Source organism: Platalea leucorodia, assembly GCF_965183815.1.
Source record: "Platalea leucorodia genome assembly, chromosome: 4".
NCBI classification, from domain to species: domain Eukaryota; kingdom Metazoa; phylum Chordata; class Aves; order Pelecaniformes; family Threskiornithidae; genus Platalea; species Platalea leucorodia.
Genome location: NC_138826.1, coordinates 12,343,238 through 12,368,202, shown reverse-complemented (window position 1 = coordinate 12,368,202; position 24,965 = coordinate 12,343,238). Strand labels below are relative to the sequence as shown.

The 24,965-nt window shown below is 46.0% G+C and overlaps 1 protein-coding gene across 6 annotated transcripts in view; it reads left to right on the top strand.

Moving 5' to 3' along the window:
* MXI1 (MAX interactor 1, dimerization protein) overlaps positions 1–24,965 on the top strand; it is a 62,826-nt gene that overhangs the window by 35,548 nt on the left and 2,313 nt on the right. For 2 of the 6 annotated variants that reach the window (XR_014227851.1, XM_082308613.1), the window contains exons 4-6: positions 17,219–17,333; positions 18,513–18,684; positions 20,072–20,241. Coding sequence is in view for 4 of the 6 variants with exons in the window: in XM_082308613.1 (XP_082164739.1) it covers positions 17,219–17,333; positions 18,513–18,684; positions 20,072–20,235 (451 nt within the window). In the remaining 2 variants the exon portion in view is untranslated. Of the gene's footprint in view, positions 1–17,218; positions 17,334–18,512; positions 18,685–20,071; positions 21,968–22,676; position 24,965 lie in introns of those variants that run through there. The other 4 variants (XM_082308612.1, XM_082308615.1, XR_014227852.1 and 1 more) reach the window with 3 other exon arrangements.

The window sequence follows — 24,965 nt, the reverse complement described above, 5'->3', positions numbered from 1 at the left end:
GTGCATTCATAAAGCAACATGACTTATTTAGGGAAAAATTAAAAGCTTCTGCAAAGGATGGATGCTTTTTGCTCTTATTTTTTTGCCCGGGGTTTAAGTAGACTACCTTAAGACTCAAAATTATAGAATGGTTTGGATCGGAAGGGACCTTTAAAGATCATCTAGCTCAACCGCCGATGAAGAAGGCATTGCTGTGAATGGGAGATTTAGCAAATGAGCATGTTCAGTTTGTAGAAGGTGAGGCAGGAAAGGGGATGCAGCAGTTGCATAGTGATCTTGTGACTGCCCGTGCAAGGGTTTCTGCCCAGGAGGGGCTGAGGGAAAGAAGGAGACATAACAGAAATTGATAGAAAAAAGCTTACGCATTGAAACCTCCAGTGGAAACAGGACGTGAGCTTGAAATGCAGTGTTACTTTCATAGAAATAGACTCTGTGAATGGTATCAGTGGGTTCACGCATGGTCCAGACTGATAACAGTTCCTATGATAAGGGTGTGGTTTTTATCATGGTAGGTAGTAAACAGCTGCACAAAACTTAGTCATGCTTGTAAAGTCAAGTGCAGCCTGCTGTCTCTGCGTTGACTGTTTGCTGAGCTAGGGTGGAATATCTAAAAGCATCTGAATCATTTAGGAGCACAGCTCTTAATGACTCTCAGATGAATACTTGCTCCTTCACTTGGGCACTTGTCGCTCCCGCTGCTTGTCTCTACAGCGCTGTAGTTGTGCCTGGTCATTTGGAGAGCGGTGCCAAGTGTTCCTGCACCAAACAGCTTACTGTCCAGGACAGCGAATAATGCAACAGCGAGAGGAGGGCATTAGATAGATGCCACTCTTCATGTGAATAAGCAGGTGTCTTTGTTTGCAGAGAAAGGGCACAGACCCTTTTACAAGCATGAAAGCTGGCAAAGCCACACGCCTATCGGGGGGATATGTGGAAAGGAAAAGGAAGTTGATGCCAGGCTTGATTTTGCTGCTTATTTGTGTATGGGTAGATCTCCCTGTGAGCAGCCCGGGAGAGAAAAGAAACAGAACAGAAGGGTTCAGAGGTGAGATCAGCCCTGAGGAGCTCACTGTGGCTGTCCCCAGCCTTGAAGAAGAGCCTGGTCAGCCAAGAGTGTCTCAGGACCTGAGAACAGGCGGCTGCCGGCATTTCCATCTCCTACCGCAGTTCATTCCTCTGCTCTTTCTGCTCCGAGCTGGATTGTGCAGGAGGGATTGCTCCAGCTATCCCAGGCCTTGAGGAAGTTCTGGGTGATGTCTCCTCCACATTTTCCTCCCAGGAGGGACTTTCCAATGTTACTCTAAAGACACAACCTGTTGAACGCTTGGGGTAATTCACTGTAAATTCGCATGGCCAAAGTCCAGCCCTTAAATGGGAAGTGTTCTGCCTCTTCTGGAAACTCAGTGAAATTCTTCAAATGAGTTGTTCTGAAAGGGGGAGCTGTGTAGCAGGTTTATTGTGGAAATCAGAGGTTAAAAAGAAGTTGATTTGTATCTCCCATGTCTTTCATTCCCACCTATTTGGCCTTGTTCCCTGGGGTGGGTTGAGTTGTGGGTTGCCCAGTCTGATTTCGCCCAGCCATATGGGAATCTTCCACACAGCTTGGAAAATACCATTCATTAGCTGCACGTTGGTAATGTCAAGAGGCCAAATGTGGGGTGAGTACTTGCATTTGCACAGATGCACACAGTTACGTGCAAGCACACACAAAGAGCTTGCAGTTAAAATCTACGTGCCCGTCTCTTTTTAATAGGGGAAGACAGCCCCAGCTGTGTATACAGCCTGGTGTTTCCCTTTGATCTGTGTTTGTTTCCAGTGTTTCTCGTAGACTGGATCCTGGTGCTCCTCAGAGCTGGCTGCTCTTTTCCATGTTTGCAGCTGCATAACTGCATACAAAGAAGCTCACTGGGGTGACTGGAGTGTAACTGGTTTGAGCAGCTTGGGGCGGGGGTTCCTCTTCCTGCAGCCCCTCCTGTTGTTTGCTTTGCTCCTGTCCTGTCCTCGCCAACCTGCAGGGCAGAGGATTGTCTCCTTCTGGTAGTGAGGCTGTGCCTTGCAGATGCCTCAGGATCCTCCCTTTTACTTTGCTTTACTGCTCCCACACACGTGGCATTACTGCCCTTTTCCAGCTGCACGCAGCAGCTACAGCTGCCACTCTGGAGCAGATCGCTCGCTCTGTCACCAGGGTCATATCTGAGAGGCAAAATTCCCCTTTGCTTTCCAAAGACTCAGCACACTGCCCCTGCCACTGCCTTGGGCCCTGTGCCTAAAGGAGGGCAAGAAACTGTACTCTTCAGACTTGGGTGGTGTTTTGTGAAGCTCTCAAAGATGGGCTGAGAGGGGCCTGCGGCGCTCATTTGGTCTGTCCCCTCGCCTCAAGGCAGGACAAGCTCTGTCTAAACCTTTCCTGACAGTTGCCAATCTAGCATGGCCTTAAAAGCGTTTGACAGCAGGATTGCCCAGGGAGGCAGGGCAACCTATTGCCCTGATTAACTGTTGTTACCGCTAGGAAGTTTTTTTCTAATGTCTAACTAAGAAGAAAATTATTTCAGTGTTGTGCTGGGGGAGAAGAAAAGCCGTCCAAAGTTGAGTGCCTCTGTGTGTGTGAAGGGGAGAGTCCCAAATGCTTTCATAGCAAGAATCACTCTGTTAGACCCCAGAAGTATGCCGAGGAATTCTGGCTGAGATAAGGAAATTGGGGGAGGGGAGGGGGGGGAATATCCATCTTTCCTTTTCCCAATGCATGTGTTTGCTACTTCACCTACCCAGAAAAGCAACTTTGATGCCAAAAGAAGTGGGAAACCGGATGGGAACACTTTGTCTCCGGTGGATATTCTACGTAATGTGACCCTCTTCGGAAATGCGCAGAGCCTGTTCTCTGTGGCGTGACCTCTTTTAAACTTTTCTTCGCTTGGAAAGGCAGCTTACAGGCTTGGTGTTCACTGGAAAAAGCACATATGGGGATGCGTTTCAGCAAAGGGATTGCAAAGGAGGAGAAATCTTATATCTGGTGTCATACACTTCAGGAAAATATGCAAAGGCCCTCTGCAGTCATGAGTGTCTCTTGGAGTTTCTTTGACTTGTGGGTTTGGTTTTTTTTTAGTTGTCTCTGAGAAAAATACATGTGGTGGGGAAAGAGCAGAGTGGGAAGGGGGTTAGACTGTGGGTTGAGCACGTTGTAAATGGTTAGCAGTAGTTGGAGCGGAAACCTGTTGCGCAGAAGTTGGGGACTCCCGTAAGCCCCCCAAGCTGGCTCTCAGGTCTGTGCAGACAGCGCTGCCTTGCGCTTCCCCTCAGCCATCCAGGGAAAGCAAACGGAATTAATTTCTTAAAGGTTTTTCTTTTTAAAGGAACATTTGTTAGAACTGTTCTGTTATTTAAAGTGAAAAATATCATTAATCTTGCCAGCTCTTGTAATCTCCGCTGCAGTTCTGGTGATGTTCTGTGACTCTCGAATCCCAGCACCCGGAGTGAAATGTTTCAATCCCCCACACAAACCCACTGTATAAGCCAGTGTAACCTATGTGTTTAAAAAAACAGAAAGGGGGGGAAGTGTCCTATGTAGATGTTTGCTTTTTTTAATCAATGTCTGAGCCACTCTGGTGTTGTTTTTTTTTTTTTTATGGGTCCTAAATCGTAATCTTTTGGACATATCAGATTAACAGTAGAACATGAGAAACTAAATGTTTTAAAGAAATAAAAAGTTTTATGACTGCTTGATTGCAAAGTCAACAATACAGCCTTCATCTTGCGGTCTTGATTCCAACTAAACTCCTTTGAACTTTGCTGAAATTCCATCTTGGGAATTTCTTGGGACAGTGGTCAGAAGGAACCTCAGATAGTTTTTACTGCACATATGGGGGAGAGCAGTGAGGGGTTATTGGTCCATTTTGAGAAACGTGGTGATCTTGTACTCTGGGCATTATTAACTAGCAGGGAAAGCTGAATGAATTAGCTTCCCAAGTGTCCTGCTCTCTAGGCACTTCACATACCAGTGTCATTGCTGAGCTGCATGAGCACCTGAAAACCAAGGGTGGATTTAGCTGTGCAGTACTCCGTGAAGGCATTAGGATTAGCTCCATTTTGTGGATGAGCGGTGCGTGCTTCAGTTCCTCATGGGATTTACCTGAGGTCATGCAAGCTGTCTGCAGACAGGTCTCCTGGCTCTCACTTAAAGGTCTTGCCTGCTGCCTAACCCTTTCCTGCTTGTGGGGAGAGTTGAAATGTCAGCTCTGGTTGCTGCTTCACCCTTCCTGAAAGTGTATGCAAACTCTGCAAGCTCCTGGCTAGCAGAGCACTGGGAAAGTCAAGAAATCTGTGCTTCTGGCTTGCCATTTGACTCTCATTTGACGAGGGGATCCACTGCAGCCTCTCCCCTGGTGAATGGTTTGTGGTGAAAATTTTTTTTGTTTTCTTTTTCTTGTTTTTTAATTATTATTTTTAACACCAGTGATTTTTGAAACCAACAAGGAGTGACCCCAGGGTGGGACACTGTATAGAAAATATCTGACCATGAAGCAGTGATTTATCTTGCCTAAATTCATGAGTCTCTGTGAAGGACATAAGCACTACAAAATAACAGGGGAGGAGGGGTGTGTTTGTGATTATTATAATGCAGTGCCACTGCAGGTATTTCTGTAAGCTCATGTGGTTGTTTTCTTAATATTGTCCTGATAGTTGAGCAAATGGAAACGAGTTTCCACCAAACTAGAAGACTAAGTCCTCGCCTTTTTTTTTTTTTTTATTATTATTATTATTTTTCTTTCCAAAACAAACTATGAACCTTTCAGTGTTTGGTTTATTCCCAGGTGGGATCCTAACCCTTTTCCTGCTGGGAGAATACAGAGCGAGCGGAGGTAGTCCTCCCACAAATGTTAGTTTACTCAACTACAGCTGTTCTTGGTTTGGAGGAATTAGAATTGTACCCATTTGTGTCCTTACTGACCCAGGCAGGGGTTGTAATGATCTTCTCCAGCTGATCAAGAGTTCACTGAGTAGAATGTCCTGTGCTTAATATAATGACTTTTTGAGCCCTGTTGGAAGGGTTAAGAGTTTTGTAGTTGAGCTGAAAAAAGTCGAGCAATTTTCAGGTCTTATGGATACATTTTGTCTTGCTTCCTGCCCAAGGAAATGGTTTCCAAGTGGCCGGCTTCATGCTTTTTCTGTGTTTGAGGTTTGAGCAGTCTTACATCTCTTGGCCTTCACGCATGCCCAGAGGAGAGAAAGAAAATGCAAGGAAGGTGTCAAGGGTAGTTAAAAGGAAAGGGCAGGACAGGGGGTTTGTTTTGTTGGTGGTCTTTTTTTGCCCTGAAGTTTACATTGTTTTAATTTTCTGGGTGATAACCCCTGCTCCTCTTTGGAAGAACTGTATTGGCAATGAGTTTGTATTAGCACATCACACCAGTTAAGCAGAAACAAGGTGTGTTTTCACACTATCTGGTACCTCCTTTCAAAATCTCTTTTTTTCCTGGTACCTCCATATGTCTGAGATCAGGACGTGACTCATCTGCTGTGACGGTGCTGGGAGCTGTGCTTCTCTGTTCAGGTTCCCCTGCTGAGTAACATATATAGTTAACTTGAGTTAAAACTGTCCCTTAATGTTAGCTAACTCCTAGACTTTTGAAATACAGTGTTAGTGTTCTTTGTGTGCAAAAATCCACTTCCAATAGGAAAAAATAGTGCTAGGATCTCTTAAGTTCTCCTTCCTAGTGTTTTTTTTTTTTCCAAACATACATCCAATAGTGACCTTGGCTGGTATTTCCTTTTTCCTGGGAAGTTTGAGGTTAAATTTAAAGTAATTTTACAAGGTGAAATTACATGCACTGCTTCCTCTGTTCCAGATGTATGCCCTCTGTACCTGAAAGGTACAGTAGATATTTGATGACTCCTTAAATATTTCTGACAGTGTGGAGAGTACTAAATGAGGAGCACATGCTTTCCTTCTGGCATAAAAGATTTTGTGTAAACAAGTATTCCAAATGGTCACATTCTTAGAATATTTTTTCATTAGGAATTATGATTTTCTTCCATGAGGTGAGGAAACTGGAATATTGCTTCAGAAAAGAAATGTATGGGGTGGAAAAACTCTATCCTATCTTAATGAACAGTAAAAGTATCTTTTAGTAGTAACAGTTTATCTGTGTAACTTTAAAATTATGTTAATGACAAAAATAACATACAGTACCAGATCAGAATGTATTCTTGATATCGGCATATTCCCCACTCATTATTTTGAAAACAGGAAATACGTTTTTCCAAATAACAAGTTGGTGGCATCCTTTACTCTTTCATTGATGGTCCATCTTACGAAGCAAGCGGTTGCTGCTTTTGACTGGTTAGTAGCGTTACTAGTTTAAAACCTGACTGTATTTAGTAGGCACCAAAGTCCAGGGTCTCTTTCAGTAGCATTACGAAGAAACAGAGGCTCTGATCTGAGGTACTGTCTATGCCTTTACTGCTGTGACACCCTGTGGACCCTGGGTATCTTTTCCGCTGTATCCAGTTGAGTGGTCCAGGGGCACTCTCCGGCTGCCTGCTGGGAGGCTGCCTAATATTTCGGGTTCTTCCAGTGTCAGTGCAGGCAGGTGGCCTTCAAGGGTCTCTGCAGATCCCTGCTAATTAATCTCTTTTCTGTTGTGCACCATCTTTGAGTTCTCCTTGAGAGGCTGCAAGGACTCAATGGTAGTAGATCCGAACTGGAGAGCTCTTCCCGTTGCCTGGCAGTTTTAGAGGCGGTTAAGGATTATGGGGCAAGAGGATCCCTAATTCTCGGTGTCTGACTGCAGAAACCTTGCAGGAGCCTGAAATAACGCCTCATTCCTTTTCAAAGGCATGGTGCTTAGCAAGGAAGCCTCTGAACAGAATAATCAAGAATAGCTGGTGAGTTTGGAAAATCTTGGCTATCTTTGCCGGTGACCTAATTCTAGCAGTAAAGCTGAAAATCCGTAGGTCGCAGCAAAGCAGGTTACTGCCTCCTCTTCGGCGAGGCAGGTTTCTGATGAATGGCACAGCTGCTTTGCAGGCATGTTGGTGGCGTGGAGGAGGATGCTGCGCGGTTGGAGCAGCGTCGCCAGACTTTGCGGCTGTAAGCACACTGTGTATCCCTAGAAGGATAATTATAATGGTATTAGTGAGAACGAGGGCACAGGACACTGTTGGCTATTTAAAGAGCAGGTCTATTTTTAACCACCTTTTAATAAAGATGGAGTTTTTATTAGACTGGGCTAGTCGGGGCTTTATAATTAACCGGCCTGGGTTGCACGGTGAAGTTTATGGCTTGCTTTGCATGTTCCCTGACAGTCAAAGGCAGGATTGTAACCGTATCTTATTGCCAGGGTAGCAGAACTGCAATACCTGAGTGGTGGGCAGTGAGCATGATGATTGAAAAGTTGGTGCCAAATGATCTTGTGCAAGAGGTATCTAGATGTGACCATATCGGCAGCAACTACGCTATGTTTTTAGGTCAGACGGAGAACGTGATGTAGAGCATTTATGGCCTGTGATAGCTATAGGGTTTAGCATGCTGTTGGAAGCACAGCTCAGCCTAAAATGGGTTTAGCTGGTAACGTTGTGTATTGTGCTACAGTAAATTTCAGTTAATTATATTCACCAGGGATTAAAATACTTTATGGCTAATTGCCAAGATCAATAATAGATCCTCAATATATATTTTTAGGGGGGATTAACTTTGATAAATAATAATAGACTCCACTCCAGGGCATCTGTTGCTATTTGACATCTCTTAACAACTGTCCAAATTGCTTTCAAAGAAAGGCAGAAAGCCACAGAGGAGCGGGGAGGAGGGAAGAAAAACTGATGAACGGGCACTCAGAGCTCAGTGCTGGATCTGGATGAAGATGAAGGGGTGAGAGAAAATGCCAGACATTGATTGACTCCGTTCCTCTGCTGGGCAGATGGCCACCTCTGCTGCTCTCATCACCTTTTCATTGTGAAGCACAGGCTGTTATATTTGATCTTTTTCTACTGAGTTGAAGTAGCCTGTCTCATTGGTGCCTCTGAAGATCAAAGGGGTTAGGAAAGGATGCAGAGTCACGTTACCGAACAGCTGTGAGGTTGTTCTGGAGGAGGCACCTTCCAAAATGGTATCATTTTTATTACTGTGAGCATCAGTATTCAAATGTTTTTTTGCCATTCCTTTAAGCATCCTAGTTTTGGAAGTCATGGGATTACAGATGGTCTCTCTTTTTTATTATTTTATACATTTAAATGAAGCTTCTGCATTCTCGCCCTCTAATTCAAAGAGAAAAACTTAAATATATACAACAAAAAGGACCCAAAGGCCAAGAAGTTACTGTGTGAATAAAAATAGCCCCAGGTATATCACTCCAGCTTCAGAATCATAATGTTGCTTTAGTCTAATGGTTTGGGACCTGCTTGATTTCTGAGTGCAGTGACAGGATCCTGTTTAGACCTCAGTGTATTGGGCAGCTGTATTCTCCTAAAGTGTTCGCAATACAGTGTCGGAGAGGAGGATAGAAATAAAAACCTGAGCAAGACGAAGGATGAAGGCTAGTGATAACAGACTGGAGCAAACGGTCCAGCCTTTGCCGTGCTGGTCAGAGTGACAAGGAAGGTAATAGAGACTCAGTGTGAGATGAGAGCAGTCCTACTCCCTGAAGTGCTTTCTGAGATGAGAGTAGGACCCCCGAGTCTTCCAGAATTGTCCTGTTCACAGCCGTGTCTGCAGTACTGTGGCCTTAAATCCGGGAAGTGGGAACTCTCCCATGTGTCTACGTAACTCAAGGTGTTTGTAGGCCAACCCCTGCACCCACTGGACATGATTTACACTGAATGTCTGCACAGTGGGGACAGACTGAGCAACCTTTAGGAGATATAGCCAAAAGTGTCTATTATCTCTCCATATTGCAGCCCAGGAGACACCCGTCCTGCAGGACAGCCAGATCTTTCAGCCAGATCCCCCATGTTTCACCAAGGGGTTGGAGACTGCTTGATTTCCCTTCCGTTCCTCTTTTTTGATTTTGGAAAGCCTTGACGGAATTTGTTTGCTTCCAAAATCGTCATGAAATTAGGAAAGTCCTCTCAATAACATTCCATTTTATACTTAGAGGGATCTCGGGAAAGGGAGAGACCTTGACAGTTGTGTGACAGAGAGAGCTGGGGAGAGCACGGCTCCCTCCTGCACTGGCAGCTTAGAAAGACCCATGTTGGAACTGACCAGTGGTGGCAGCAGACGACTTGGCACGAGGTTTGCTGGTCTTGCAGCTTCTGTTTGCCAAGAGCCTGAAGCTCTTCCAAAGTTGAAACCGGTGATGAGTCTTCCCATCTAGGAGAGTTGGGGGTAGAAATAATTTCTGTGTGCCCGTGGGGGTGCGCTTGGCCATATGTTGACTCTGCGGTGGAAGGCCGTGCAGCGCTTGGGGACAGTCAGGGCAGGGTTTGTAGGACAGCCTCTTTCAAGGTTTACAATGCAGAGTGTGGGCAGTGTATTTCAAGTTAAAATCCTTGCTTTATGCTTACCTTAAGGCTTGTAGCTTCTGTTCTATGTGCAGAGGGGTTTGTGTGCTACAAAACTGGCCATTTTTTCCAAGTATTTCAGTTGTTTGGTGAGATGCTTCCTTTCTGAGTGTACCTTGCCTTGGTTTTGTGACTGAGGTGGCCTTTGGACAACACGCTGCTGTTGCAGAGTGCATCAGTACCCTGCTGTTTGTATTTCATTTCTGCTTATGGGCTTGAATCAGGATGCTGCTTTCCTGAGCGCTGTACCACCAGTTACCTCCCTGTTATGCAGCTTGAGACCAGGCAGAAGTGCATTGATTTGTGTGACTTTGAAAAGCTGCATTGCCTTGGTTTTTTTGTTTTTATTACTATTATTGTTCTTACTATTGTTTAATCATGAGTCACTTCATTTGTGGTTTGTTTTTCATCTGCCCTTGATTTGAGAATACAGTTGGGTGCGTGTTCATCTTTAACTTTTGCAGACAGATCTGCTATGGTTAAGATCAGGCTGGAAACGTTGCCCGTAGAACTGTTTTGTTCCTTTAAATTCCTATTCATAATACGTTGTCAAGTCTTTTTATTGTCGGTCCCAAATTTTCATTTCTTTGTTTATTTTAAACGATAGAAAGGCTTAAAAAAATGCAAAGATCTAAACGCTTTTTTTTTTTCTCTTCAATTACTTTTTCATGGTACATTTTATTAGCATTTGGAATACAAATACTCCTACATGCCAGGGAGCCATCGGTAGAAATTGACTGGAAACAAAGAGGCAGATGAGCAAGTATCTCCTTCAACTGGGAGCAAATGCAGGAAAATAAATAATCGTGAGAAGAGACCTGATTTAAAATCAGAAAGCAAGGCTTGTTCTGAATGATTTCACAGCTCAGGTGGAGAATATTAACTTTTAACTGCATATTTCTGAGCCAGATTTCCTTCTACAACATGTGTCTCGTCTCTGGTGTCCTGTGGAATTGGGGTGAGCGGGTGCGAGTGTGTTTATTGCAGGCTGGCTGGGCGCCACCGCAGCTTCATTGCGCGTGGCTGGAGGGCTCGCAGCAATTGCATAACGCTCTGCAGCAGAGAAGGCACGGGCTCGCCCCCAGCGCCCGCCTGCCTCGCCGTTCCCCATCCAGGTGCTTGGCAAAGCCTCTTCCGTCGCCGAAGACGCGCGTTCAGTAAAGCAGGGGGTAGATAGATACCGTTGCAGAGAGGGCTGGGCTGGGGGTTAGAGACAAGAGTAAGGAAAAAAACACCGCGTCGTATGAGGCTGTTAGAGATAAGCACGTCTCTGACCTGTGAATTGCTTTTAGAAAGAAACCATATTTCTCCCTGTTTTCCCTGCCCTGTGGTTTTTGCATGTGTTTCTCATTACTTTTATCTCAAAATCATTCTCATCCAATGAATTATTGATGTGGGGTCACTTGCATTTCTCCAGGAATTGCTTTCTTTAACCAGTGATCCCTCCTGATTTTTTTTAAGCAATCTCTTAGCTCCGAAATCCAAACAAAGTTTCTAATTTCAGGGTTAAATTAGACTCGACTTTGAAACGGTGTAGAGGGAAGAGGAGGAAGGCAGAGGGGAAGGATGATAATGTCCTTTTCCATGCTAGGGTCTTCCTTCTGCTGGTTCTTTTGGTGGTTCTTGTTTGGTTTGGTTCTGTTTTTTTAACATCTCTTGGAGATCAAGTGTCTGATTTAGCCTCATTGGAACTTGAGCATATTCCTAATGTTAAGCACATGCTTAAATCCGCTGTTGAATTCAAGCCCTATAGACCTGCAAGCATAGTACAAAAATATCTGGGAAATGCTTTTCTTTCCCCTCAGATGCTCCCTTCTTTCAACATACAAAAATCAGAATTCAGCATTTTGAAATGCTGCTGGAGGCGAGTTGGTCATTTCCTGCTGGGAGGGAGGCTTGATCTTTTAAAGATGGGAAGAGTGTGTGTGTCTGTCTGTCTGTGTGTTTTGCAGATGTTCAGGCCTTGATTCAGCAGTGTCTGACTAGGGGACAGTGCTGAATCTGGTAAACCTGCTGCTTCAGAGCTGAGTGTGCACGTGTATTTGACCGACTGACTCCTCAGCAGAGAAAGTTTCTTGTCTCAGTTTCCATCGCTTCTGCCCATGGTGAGAGCTGGAAAAAAAACACACAAACCCAAAACTTGTCCTAGCAAAGAAGCTGCAGTCTTTCCAGGGATGTTCACATCCAGGGATGGCTGCCTGACGGTTGTGCCCGCAGCCATGGCTGCAACGTTCGCAAGAGGAGGATGGGCCCGAGCAGGGGGGGGGTCACCCACTCGGCCAGGGGTGCACAAGGGTTTGGCTGAGCCCACCAGGACCCAGGGAGGGAAACTGCTGGTGGCCTTCCAGCCCTGGGCTGGCCTTCGCAGGGGGCTCCTCGGGTGTTGAAGGTAGGTAGGTTTCTAGCCCCTGTGTAGCCCCTTAGTGACCAGCAGACGCAAGGCTTGGAGCCACCACCCCAGATCCCTCAGCTCTCTTGGGACTCCTCAGGCAGGGAAGAGGCTGGTGGCTTTGTGCCCAGCTTGCTGTGGTGCAGAGTGATGGAGTAGGTTGATTCCTACACAAACCCCTCAAAAATGTCCTCAGGGGAGTGGGGGAAGGAAATGGGGAATTTTTTTTGCACCCACACCTTTTTCTGCACTGCAGTGCAAAAGGGAGCCCAGTTCCTGCAGTGGGATTTGGGTGCGTGTTGTACAGTGAGACAGCTGAAGCTATGAGCAAAAAGCACGCATAAATAAAGGCTTCCTCGCTGTGCTTTATATAATCAGAGTGGATGATGTCATTGGGAGCCGGAGAGGAGAGCAGGCTGTGAAATTACAGCCCTCTGCAGCCAGGCAGAGCCAAGTGCAAGGAGGGGCTGCATGGAGCAAGGGCCAGGCTCCTCTCTGATAGAGGCTCAGGACAGAGGGCTTGGGGGCTCAGGCTCGGAGGGGAGCTGCGGGGGTAGGAGTAGCTAATCCAAATACAGTCAGAAGCTCTCGCACAGGCACAAAGTGAAAGGGGGGAGAACAGCACGTGCCCCTGTCAGTGGGGCTGCCGTTTCAGGGGCCAGCACCCCCTTCTTCCCCATGCAGCCACCTATAGCTTGTTGTGGATCAGCTGGGAGGCTATGGGGCTGCTGGCCTTGCTTGCCCCTCTTCTGCTTCAGTCTCCTGGCCCATCTGCTTAGAGACTGGCATGCCTTTTTCCACAGCAGCTCCTGGCAGAGAAGGGAGGGCATCCTCATTCTGCTTGCCCTCCACATCCCAGAGGAACTTGCTTCTAGGCTTCTCCTGGCACTGCACAGGGAGGAAGCAGAAGCAGCAGAGGGGCTCTGTCCTAGCCAGAGTTGCCAGGTGGAACAGGATAAAAGGTTGTCCTCAGCTCTTTGGGACAAAGAGGTGCATGCTAGGCTCTGGTTTTCCAAAGCCTCTCGGGTGCTTTGCTGCTTTTCTGGCGACCCTGATGCCCCACATGGGAATCTCAAACAGGAGTCTTCCTGCTTATCAGGCTGAGCAGGAGGGGGGCACCAGGCTGATCCCCTGGGAAAGAGGAGAGCCTGCTCCTTTCAAATCCTCCATGGATTCCTTCTTCAGCACATACAGCACCTACCGTGTGCTCAGGATGCTGCTGTGAGAGCCTGATGTTTTCCAAGGCCACTTAGGCAGGAGAAAGGGCTCCAGCTTCTCCTGTCTCCCCTGCAGCTAGCGTGCAAAGGCTTCAGCCTCAGCTGAAACTGGAACTCTCCTTCTGTCATCCTCTGTCTTCCCCGGGATCAAGGCAGTGAGAGGCAGCAGCCCTTCGCGCCAAGCCCGAGTTGTTTCTCTGTTATATAACAATATGGGCATTTAGACTTGTTTTTCCAGATATTGGCAGATGCGTCAAATATTGGCATAATCCATGGTTTACATGGAAAGCCGTCTGGCTCTGTCTGGAGCCTGCACAATGCTGGTATTTTCATTGAATACAAGAGCCTGCAGCGTTGTCAAAGCCACGTTGCAGCAGAGTCCAGGTAAACAAGGGGAAAAGACATTCATGTCATGGCTGACCCGTGGGATTACAGCTGTCCAGGTACAGCTCCAGGACTTGATAAGAAAGACTAATAGGTTTGTGATTGCTTTCTCTCTGAAATGCTCTTTTAGCTAGTTTGCTGTGATGCTTTTGAGCTCTGGAGTTTTATTTCTGGGTTTTACTGAAGCCACTCATCAGTGTGTCAGACCTGCCTGTGTGCTCTGTGGTTTAAGAACCCCTCCTGGTCTGCTTGGGGTTGTTGGAAGTTGAGAGAGGTCAGGGATTGTGACCAGGTTAGATTTTAAAAGTAAAAAGGCAAGGTATTGAACACTGTGGAGGGGAGAGAGCTGGGGAAGCTCTTTGATTTGATCTCTCTGAAGGAAAGCAACACGCTCGTGTGCCAGGATGGTTTGTCGGCTTGGTTGCTCTTTGCTATCCCAGCTGTGCTGGGCCAGGGAGCTCCCGAGCAGCTCTGCCAGCGTCGTCCCCAGCAGCGGGAGGCGACTGCTGGGGCTGAAGGGCCTGGCTGTCCCCGGTCTGCACCAGCCTGCACGCCGAGGCTGGCCCACTGCTGTATGCTAAGGTAAAAGCCTTGCACGTTTCCCTCGGTTAGGCTGTGGTTGGAGATACAATGCACTTACGTTTGCACTGGCATCAAAACTCAGTGTGTCTCAGCTCTGAGTGCAAAATAAGGGGAAAATCGAACGGCAGCACAGAAGTGATTGCTTTGGTCAAACCCCTTCCAAATCTGCCTCAGCTCGGCCAACGCCACCTGCCCCTGCAGCATGCTCGCTGCCCGAGCCGCGCCGTGTGCCGTCGTGAGCTTATCGGCTCGCGCTGGCACCCTGTGTCGCAGGCAGGTGTCCCCTCCTGATGCCTGGTGTGCCGGCAGAGGCCATCGCCCCTGCTGCAGCCCACGGCCTTTGGCGACCGGCCAGCAGAGCCACTGGCAGGAGTGGCTTCTCGGAAAACTGTCTGCGTGAGCCTGGGCCAATCTTCTGGGCTTTGGGAGCCAATGTGGGGATCCAGAACTGGGGGAATGTCCCCTTTGGGGCCAAACATGCTGGGGAGGTAACTTTATGCCAGCTTTTCCAGTGTCCTCACGAGGACAGACCCTCTGACTGCTTTGTCTTCTCCCTGCCCTTGTCAGGGCCTGCAGGGCATGGTAACCTTCGATCCACCACGGTCCTGGGGCACAACGGGAAGTGTTTCAGTGTCCAGGGTTTTATTACCTGGGTGGATCTTTGCGTATAGCTTTCAGGTGCTTAACACGGTTGATCTCATCGAGTCTGCACATAACCTAGTTTTTGACGTGGCAGATCAGTGCCATCCTTTTAACCGCTGTCTCAGCAATCCAGCTGGTGCTTGCTTCTGCCCGAAGCTGATGGCTGGTTCCAGGAATCGCAGTTCCTGGTGCAGCGCCTTCCCCGGTTCCTGGTAAAACCTCCAGTGCTGAGACTCAGCCCAAAGGTCAGGCTGTAGATGTGTCATCCATTTCTCTCTGCATTTAGGAGGGGACTGTGATACGTTTGACACTGGTTAGATGTTGATTCCCCAAACTTTTTGTTTTCTGTTGCACAAATAATTCCGTTTTCAGCATGGGCTGGGAGCTGCCCTTGCCCAGCAAGGCAGCGGGGAGTCTGCAGTCCCTACCTGTAGCAGGTGCTATGTAGCAAGTCCCTTGTTAGGTGGAACCTCAGCCCCCAGATCTGTGCACACATCTTTAGCTCTGCTCGAGCTGCATTTATAACTTGGGCTGATTGCGTAGGTGAAGTGTATGGCTGGTGCTCGTACTCGCGCCGTGAAGAGAGGCGTGCTGCTCTGTGCTGCAGCTTGATGGCTGTGCTCTGACAGCTCTGACTCGGTGACTTGCCTCTGTGGCTGTTGAGCAAATCTGTGGCATAGCTAAAAATGGGTTCAAAACCCAGAATGTCTTTAACCACAAGATCCTCCGCCTCTTCCTTTCTCTGGCTGCAAGAAGGCAGTGTCCAGTCTCCCGTGGGATGACGTGAACTATAGTGCCAGTGTGAACCAGCAATGCTTTTTCATTGCTGGCTCTACAGGTCATCATGGGACATTGGGCAAACGCCTGTAGTAGGTGCACACAACTCCTGTTGATCAAGCTCTGCGTTGAAAATGGGCTTCCAGGTAGAAGAAATTCCCCCATGTCAGTCATATGGGTTTAATGTCAGCGGGCTTGCCCTAGAGCAAGCTGAGAAGTAAAAGATGAGATTGACGTGATTACTATTTTTTCAGTTTGATTTTTGGATTATGATTACCCTTTCCCCACCCGTCCAGTTGTTAATATTTAATGAAAAACACGTGTTCTTCAAGGCCCTTGCTGGTCATATGCAGCCCTGTGGCTGTTCTTGAGACAGAATGATGGACCCTTTGTAAAGAGATTTATAATAGAAACAGTAAGGAGCTCACAGCTACAGCACGGCTAGTGAACACTCCCCTGCGCTGACAGTTCATCAGCAAAACCCCTGACCCTTCCACCCTTAATCATCCTTGCTTGTCACTGACATAATTGCCTGATTACAGACTCCTCTCCCCCACCCCTTTCAAACTGGGCGCAATAGTGAATTTGAAAAACAAATGGAAATGAACTGTCCATGCTCTTTTTTCTTTTTTTTTTTTTCTTTTCCTTTCCCCTGCATTGAGATGGATCAGGCTAAGATTCAGTTTCTTTGTGCATGAGCTGGCTCTGAGGGGCTGGGATAGGCTTTCAGGACTCTTTTACACCGGTGTTTCTACCATGTGAATGGTGGAGCTGATGTCATTGTGTTATTGATTGGGATGACAAGTTTGGACATAAATCATTAATGTCTGGGAAAGAGAGAAGGAGGGGAAAAAGGCAACCCACACTTGATAGTTTTCCATAAATCTGCTGTTCATTCCTGCATACGTGATACAGAGGAGGAGACAGCAGGAACAGTTTTCCTGTGCAGCCCGAGGATGATGTGCTTTGCCACTGCTGCCTGAACCATTTTCCCCAGAACATCTTTACATATTCTGCAGAAAATGGCTCATATCATCAGCAACACTGTCGTGCTTGAGCCTGTCTTTGCAGACGTGAGCCAAGGTCAGAAGACTGCCCAGGGGAAGGTCTTGTGTTCTCTTGTTCCCACAGACCTTGCACCCCCAGCAGCATTTCAGACCTGGACCCAGGAAGGAGTTCTTGGGAACTGCCATCCCTCCAGCTCCTTTAACTGCCAGCAGGGATTTGGGGATTTGGGGCTGACCGTTTTTCTCACTGATCTTAATTTTGTGCAAAAAGACGATGCTTAGATCAGTTCATAGCAAACGTCCCCGAGCCAGCAATGCACAAGTGTGCAGGGGGTAGCAGTCATTCGAAACTGCTTTCACAAAAGTTCTTCTCAGCAAAACAGACAGCAAATAGCTGAGAGAGAGGAAACCCACGAGATACTTGTACCATTTGCCTGTGTGCCTTGCCCCTGCACAAAGTTCATCCAGATGAGTCAGATTATCAGTTCAGACAGCAAGAAAATAAACAGCATCTGTCAGAGGTTAGCAATAATGCTGGTATTGGTGAGCAGCTGATGTTTGCAGTGTAAATAGTTTAGTGGCAGTCTGTCCTGGTACCTGTGGGGAATCTTGGGATGTGTGGAAAGAGGGAAACGTGAAAACTGCCTCGTAGGAGGGAAGTAGAGAAGGGAATGACAGTCCCTTTCTGAAAGCATAGCTCTGATCCTCCTCTTCTCCCCTTGCAGCCGAGCTCACCTCCGCCTGTGTCTAGAACGCTTAAAAGTTCTGATACCGCTAGGACCAGACTGCACCAGGCACACGACGCTTGGGCTGCTCAACAAAGCCAAAGCACATATCAAGGTAAGAGCTGCTTTTCCCAGCTGCTTTCAGTCTGGGCTGTTGGCAAGTGCAATTCAGTCACTCACTCTTGCTGCCTGGAGGTAACTCTGTTGAAGGAGACTAACACCTTTTTTAAAAAAAAAAAAAAAAAGGCAAGCCTTGCCCCCTTGGTTAATCATTTATCATTGCTACGAGCCACATTGTTAGAAGAGTCCATAATGAACTCCGTTAACTACGGAAATGATTGATTTGGAGAGCAGGGGTCTTGTTCTGTATTGTGATTGTTCATTGACAGCTGCATCTCTTTAAAGAAAAACATACCTACTGTTGAATGACTGCATTTTGATGGGAAATGCAGGTTTTTTCTGATGTGCTAGTGAGTTTCCACTGCCGAAGCATTAGCACAAACCACAAGAGTGTGAGAGGGTTGGCTTGTTGGGGTTTTATGTGTGAACCTGCCAGCTAGCCCAGTGCTCTTCTAGAGTTGCTTTTGGCAAAGCGAAACACGAAAAAAAAAAATGCAGCATTGTCAGTATCTGGAAGAGGCTGAAATACTTCGTCGCAGGTCAGGATAGCAGGAGGGAGGATGGGTGGTGAAGGAGAAAAAGCACTGCCGAAGGGACAGGGTTAGCCTGAAATGACTCCTCCTTATGCAATGTGCTTGTTGTAGGAAACAAAGAACAGTGCCCTGGTAGATTTCCCAGCTGTGATCAAAGAAATCTGTAGTAGATTATGCAAATCGCTTACTGAATAGAAAACTGTTTCTGAGAAATCCTACTAAACGATGCAGCAAGGAACACAGAACTCCCAGGGCACGTTTTTATGTTACCGTGGATCATAACAAACCCCGAGTTGGTTTGGTTAAGGGAATTGAGGCCCCTTCGTGGACAGATTTGGTAATGCAGGTGGCTGAACCCATGTGGAACGACCCACGAATTGCTACAATTCAAATCGTTGCCCCTGGAGAGGCTCTGTCCTCAGAGACTTTTTATACTGATGTGTATGATTTATCAGGACTTGGGAGGTGGAAAAGATGTGAGGAGATGGCATTGTTCTTGGAGACTGCAAGGCAGCTTGGTTCAGGGCTCTTCTGCAGCTTAAATCCTTCTGGGACCTGGGGAGGTCTAAGCAAAGCAGTGGAGGTGGGAGGGAAGGAGAAAAGGATGAAACTAATTATTGAGTCATATTTGATCATGTCAGAAACTTGAAGAGGCTGAGAGGAGAAGCCAGCACCAGCTTGAGAACCTGGAACGGGAACAAAGATTCCTAAAGAGAAGACTGGAACAACTACAGGGTCCTCAGGAGATAGAGCGAATACGAATGGACAGCATCGGATCTACCATTTCCTCAGATCGCTCAGACTCGGAGCGAGGTTGGTGTCGCTGAACTAACACTGGATCCCCAGGACTCTGCGAAGCGAGGGCATGAGATTCATCCATTTCTTTTCTCTCAGCTACCCCCTTCTCATGGCCTTTGGTATTTAGGCTACTGATTTTTCTCGCGCACACACACACACACACACATATAGGAAGAGTTTAATATTTTGCATGAGTTCTAATTAAGTCTGGAAGAAGTGTTGTTATTGTCAACTTGAGCTGATTCCTGTGGCATTTAAAGTGACCTGTTTCTCTGAAAAGCTCTCTAAAATGCCAAAGCATTGGTTAGGAAGGATGGTAGCTAAATACCTGATGGTAAAGTTGAGATATCCATTGTGCTCTTTGGTCTACGGAATCTCTCAGCAGCACAAAGAGAAAAATCTAAGATGATGTTAGTGGGACTGGAACGGATGTTGCAAAGCAGCATCCAGCTTCTCATTCTGTATTTAGGCCACGGTATAACCAAGTTACCATGGTATAACCAAGCAAACAGAACCAAGCAAATTGCCTCTTCAAATTTCTGGAGTCATTCTACACACCCCCCCACCCACCCCCCTTTACTTCCCCCCCCCCCCCCAAGCTTCCCATATTGTCCATCTCCTCAGTTAAAACTGGATAGAGGTGAACTGAATGGCTAACTGAATTCAGATAGTTTTCTTTTTTTAAATACCTCTGCTGTGGAGAGATATTTAGGCACAATAGATGGTTTGATATTTACTGACAGACCCAAAGATGCTGTGTAGTTTGGGTGTGAGTCTGTAGTTTTTAAAAAAAAAGAAAGATCCTTTTGGAAATTCCTAAACGATATGGGAACGAAGATATCTGGTTAACTAGATCTCTGCTTTCTAAGTCTTTCTTAAAAATAACATTTATGTTCTAAAGTCCACTGAGCATCTCTGAGAGTAACCCAGATCCCCATGGTAATGCATAATAATGCCCTATATGAGTGGTCCTGGCTTTGGCAACGTAATATCAAGCAAGTAGCATGTTTCTGGGTAACTTCATGCTCCATTTTCTCTGTTGCCCTCTGTTTTATCTGTTTCTTTTTATTTCCAACACTGGGGTAGTAGAGCTCCAAAGAAAGAGGTAGAGGAACAAGTTCAGTGCGTGGGGTGGCCCACCTATGCTGATAGTGTGGCCTGCATGCTGGAGAAGTCAAACCCTTTTGCCAAGTCTCTAAGAAAAATAGATACCCAGCTGGTATCTAGTCTTTTTATAAATCATGTCCGCAGCCCATCCCATTCCAGGGAGAACGCTGAAAGTCTTCCTGCCGGACTGCTGCTTCATCCCTGACGGGGGGAGTCCCAGCAGCTCGCTGGCTTGAAGGGAGCAGTTGGGTCTGTGGTGCTAACCTGTGTGTGTTTCTCTCATTTTCCTTTTTAGAAGAGATTGAAGTGGACGTTGAAAGCACAGAGTTCTCCCATGGAGAAGTGGACAATATCAGCACAACCAGCATCAGTGACATTGATGATCACAGCAGCTTGCAGAGTATTGGGAGTGACGAGGGTTACTCCAGCGCCAGTGTCAAGCTCTCGTTTGCTTCCTAGAACCAAGTGAGACAACAGTGCAGGGCGAATGATTTCACTGGGGTGATCAAACTGGGTCCTAGATGCCAGTATCCTCTTTCAGAAATGACATATTGACAGCTAGTCCTGGAGAGACCTGTATATAAAGCTTTTTGGGTAAAGGAAGCCTCCACAGAAACCCACATGTGTTCATTTGGTCATGTTACCAATCCCAATTCCTGCTGGCAAAAAGTTAGACCAAACACTAGTCCCTTTGAAGTCAGTGACATCCGTTTGTTTCTGTGGGACCTGGATCTAGACCTTAGTGGTGAAACACTTTGTTTTGAATTTATTTGTTTGAAAGAGGATACTAGAGACTCATCCCTCTCTTTCTGTCACGAGATCTGAGAAATGTCAGAATTTCTTATATTGCATTCAGGTTGAACAACCTAGTTTAGGCCCTTCTGAAGAGCTTTCGTGGTCCTAAAAGGACCGTGTCCTACAGTTTATCACAATCCAATGCTGTCGTAATGTACTAGGAAATCTAAGAAGGCTTATGTAGCCTAGGAATAACAATGGCGATAATGATTAAGGTCTCATTCTGTGCCCAGAGAGAGAGGGGCAGCAAAGAGAGATGTTCAGGAGAGAACACCATTCAGCTCAGCTTTCTGTTGGACATCATTTAAAAAGCAAGTACCTCTGATGCGCGGCTAAAGCAAGAGGTACACACTCGTAATCTACCAGCACATCGTGGGCTGTGTCATGCCTCAGGCTGTGACACTGACAGCAGATCTCCCGGTAGATGCGTGCTCATACGCAGGCACACAATCAGCCGAGGACAGAAAGAAACCAGCACATACGAGAGGTGATATTCCAGAAAGTCATGCCCAGATACTGAGCCACTATGACCTTTTTATTTGAAGAGATTTTTTGATAAACATTTGTAAATGTGTTGGGAGGGAAAACACCCCAAGTCTGATGCGTCTTTTTAGAGCTTGTCCATATGAAACCTTAGATGTCTTTTATATGAATTTATGCCATGAAAAGATCTCTGTTTTGATGAAGCACTTGACCCAATGAAATGAAAAGATGCTTTTTGCCATGCACACAATGGATGAAGGCTGTGGTAGCTGGAAGAGGCCAGGTTTGGTGGGGGTTTCTTCGGTTTTCTTTTTAGAATCATTCCCTTTGCTGACTTTTGAAGTTCCAGTCCAGTAGTTAACTTAGTTAAGCTCAGCACGTCTCTCATGTTAACGTAACGTTTTGACTGCACGTCCTGTTCCCAAGGGCCTTGCCATCTTATCTGTGCAGGTGCTGTTAAGAGCTATTATAGCGAATGTTTTCTAATTTTCTCGGAGACGAGCATTCTAACCTGCACTTTGAGGGCTTTGCTTTTTTTATTTTTGTCTTTTTAATGGCCAGGATTATTTTGTTTTCCAAGTTTTAAAAACCTTAATAGAGTCCTCACCTATGGCATTGTTTGAAACTTTGTATATCTTTAAGTAATTTAACTACCCCTCATTACTAAGAAAAAAAAAGAGGAAAAAATGCTTTATAAAATTCATAACTTATTGCTGATTTGAATGGGTTGTTAATTTCAGTCCTTTAGATTTTATTTTATTGTTTTAGGTAGGGTTGGGCAAAAAGAGGTAAAATAAAATAAAAAAATGAAGACAACCATATTTAGCAGTGCAGTGGAATTGTGTTTAAATGTTAGCATATGGTCCCCATTAAAGTAGCACTTTAACGCCATTAAACATTTCTGTATCTGAAATGAGTTGTGTTCTTCCATCTTGGTCATTTGTATCACTTTAGCCGACTCTTTGTTCTTCTTGTGCCCTTCGACCCTGCGATGAGAAGATCCTGAGCGAGTCTGCTGTAGAGTTTTGCATTATGATAAGTTGCCTGTGTTTAAATATTCTGATGTTTCCCCCGCTCTCCTCCAAAATGTGTCATCCCCTGTAAGAGGCACAACACACAGTAATCTTGCCATGGCTGTAATGAACGATTTCTGTTTGTTCTGGGTTTTTTAAATTCGCTTACTGCGACTGGATCAGGTTGCTGTTGTTAAATCTGTTTTCACTTGTGTGTATGTAATCTGGTGGCTCAGTACATCTGTTCGTCTTCCTTCTGAGAGGTGACCTGGCAGGAGCAGGAGTCTGCCACAGACTGAATTGAGCTCTAGGTTAAAAAACAGGGCCCAAAGGTTTTCAAAGAAGAAATGCTGCTTGGATTTACGTTTGGGGTCCATATACAAGGTCCATGACAGAAGGTTTGGGACAGTCTTCTGGGTGGTGAAAAGTGGGAAACTTTAGCTCTAGCAAGGCCTGATTTATTTTATATTTATTCATTATTATTCTCCTTGAAAGTGTTGACCACTGGCAGCCCTGGTGCTGAGCAGTTGAATACCGGTGGGATTTATCTATTTATGACCCTTTTTCTGTAGCTGTCACAGCACCTCCTCCTTCCTGTTTGTTTTAAAGGGCCACTTGGGAAAGAAATATCACAGCTGAGAAGTCCTGAAGTTCAAGGGGTGGGGAATGGCTTCGGTCTCCTGGTTGGTATAAAACAGTGACCTGTCTCTGGTTGGAATAAACCTGTCTGAAATGTTTGTTTGTATGCTCCAGGGCCAGTTTGGTACCTCCTACCTTTTCTATCATTGTGGACTCGAAGGGGTCTTGATATCAAGTGCAAATACAATGGGGAAAATAGAGCAGGAGATGAGCTTCTCTCACCAGCCACCTGCCTGACCGCTCAGCTAGCAGCAGTGGTCCAGCCAGGGAGAGGACCTGGGAAAAAACAAATTTAAGAGCCTTTATAATAACTGCTAAAGATGTGGGGTTGGTTGCTCAGGTGCTGAGGGGTTCTTCGTGGCAGGTCTTAGCATGTTTCAGCTAGAGTTTGGATAGTTTCTTATGTGATGGAAACATTTCTCTGGCTTTTTGAGGTTGTTCTGCACTGCTTTATTACTGTGTTGTGGACTCCAGCCTTTTCTGTATGCTTGCACCTCACACGGTCTGTCGCACTCCTCATGTCTCCGTTGGTCTGGTCTGGTGCGTTGAAATGTTCAAGATGACTGATTTGCTCAGAGAAGTTGCTGTAAGTAAGTTACTTTGAAATGATTGTACAGGCCAATTCTTACGGTTATGCAGGACATCAGTTAGTTAGATGATCATAATAGTTCCTTCCACTTAAAAACGCGTGAATCTCTTCAGTTGTCCCTGTTGTGGCAAGCCAGAACAGTCCCATGTGCCAGATCTGCTTTACGGTTGTGTCACTTTTCAAAGTACCATCAAAGTTTCTACTAGCCACCCAGAAATCTTGTCAGAGTGAGTATCTGAAGGTGCAGATCCAAACCCTTGAGGGTCAAGTCTCTCCTACCCTTTGGAAGCTAAGATGGTCCCTCACACTACTGAACTCTAAGAGATCCAATAGAGCAAGTCAAATTTACTGGTTTTCCTCAGAAAAGTGCTCACAGAAGCTTACTGTCTGTTTTGCCTGACAAAAAAAGAGTTCTTTTCATTCACCCCAAAAGATAAAGACACTGGAAGGATGTTGCTGTTTGGGTTCCCAACTCTAGTATTTTTTAAGGCACACCTATGTGGGATTTGTGCTGCTTCTGAGGCCTCGTTTTACTCCTCTGCAAGTAGAGAGTAAAGTAAACACTTCACTCCCAGTCTTCTCCTCTGTGGCCCTAGGTGTCTGCCCACCACATTAACTCTAGTTTCAGCTGGAATAACACTTTATTCTCGCCACGTGGTAATTTGGGCATGGAATCATATTTTCCTTTCACATTTGCAAAATTGTGTGAGGGTTTTTTTATGGTTTTCTTTATGGGTGCTATTGTTTTTCTGCTTTATTTTTGTGTTTGTAGAGTAGCAGAAGTCCTGAATCTATTTTGTGCTTAATTTTACAAGAATACGGTGACTTTTGCTGTAAAAACAGAATTGGATGTACTTTCCTTAGGCAGCTTGCCCACACAGTAGAGCCACATGCACGTGCGCGCACAGCTCCCTCGTAAGCTCACTCTGTCAAGCCCGCCCTCTGTAAGTTAGATCCCTGGTGGGTCCTTTTGCTATGGACAAACCCATTAAAAAGACCATCCAGCATTTTCCTTCTTCTGACACAAGCATATTACAGTACGTCATCTCGTGTCTGCAGACAAGGTGGAGATGACTATCTGGCTGCATTTGTCATGGTTATCCTGTGGCGAGTTGTCACCTGAAGGTCATTTTAATGTCCATTCCATTAGAGGCATGTCAGTGACGAAGGTGGTCTCAAATCCGTCTGTCTCAAGAAATCTGTAGGTTAATAGAAATGGGGTTAACTACGCAGACCTACATTTTCCAGGTTTCCTGGTTGTGTTTTCCTTTTGTTTGTTTGTTTGCTACCATCTGTTTCTGGATGGTGAGCTCCAGCCTCCTGCTTTTCTGCTCGTTGGTCTCTTGTATTTGCTGCTCCCTGTTTGTAGTCTGTATTTCTGTGTTGCCCTGTTGAAATGGATGAAACATTTGGCTTCAGTGGAAGTGGGATCAGTCGTGTGCACTAAATGGAGAGTGTCTTTTTTTCCCGCAGGATCGTAAGCTTTTGTTGTTGCATATTTTCTGGCCCCAGCCACATGTCATTGGAAAGAGAAACTGGGGTCGCTTCCTGGAAGATAATGGTAAAAACCAGGACTTTGTTCTGAGGGTAGGGAGGTGGTAATATTAGTAATGAAAAAGAAGTCCATAAATAACAAAGACTGATGCTTTTTCCTGGGGCTTTGTTCTGCG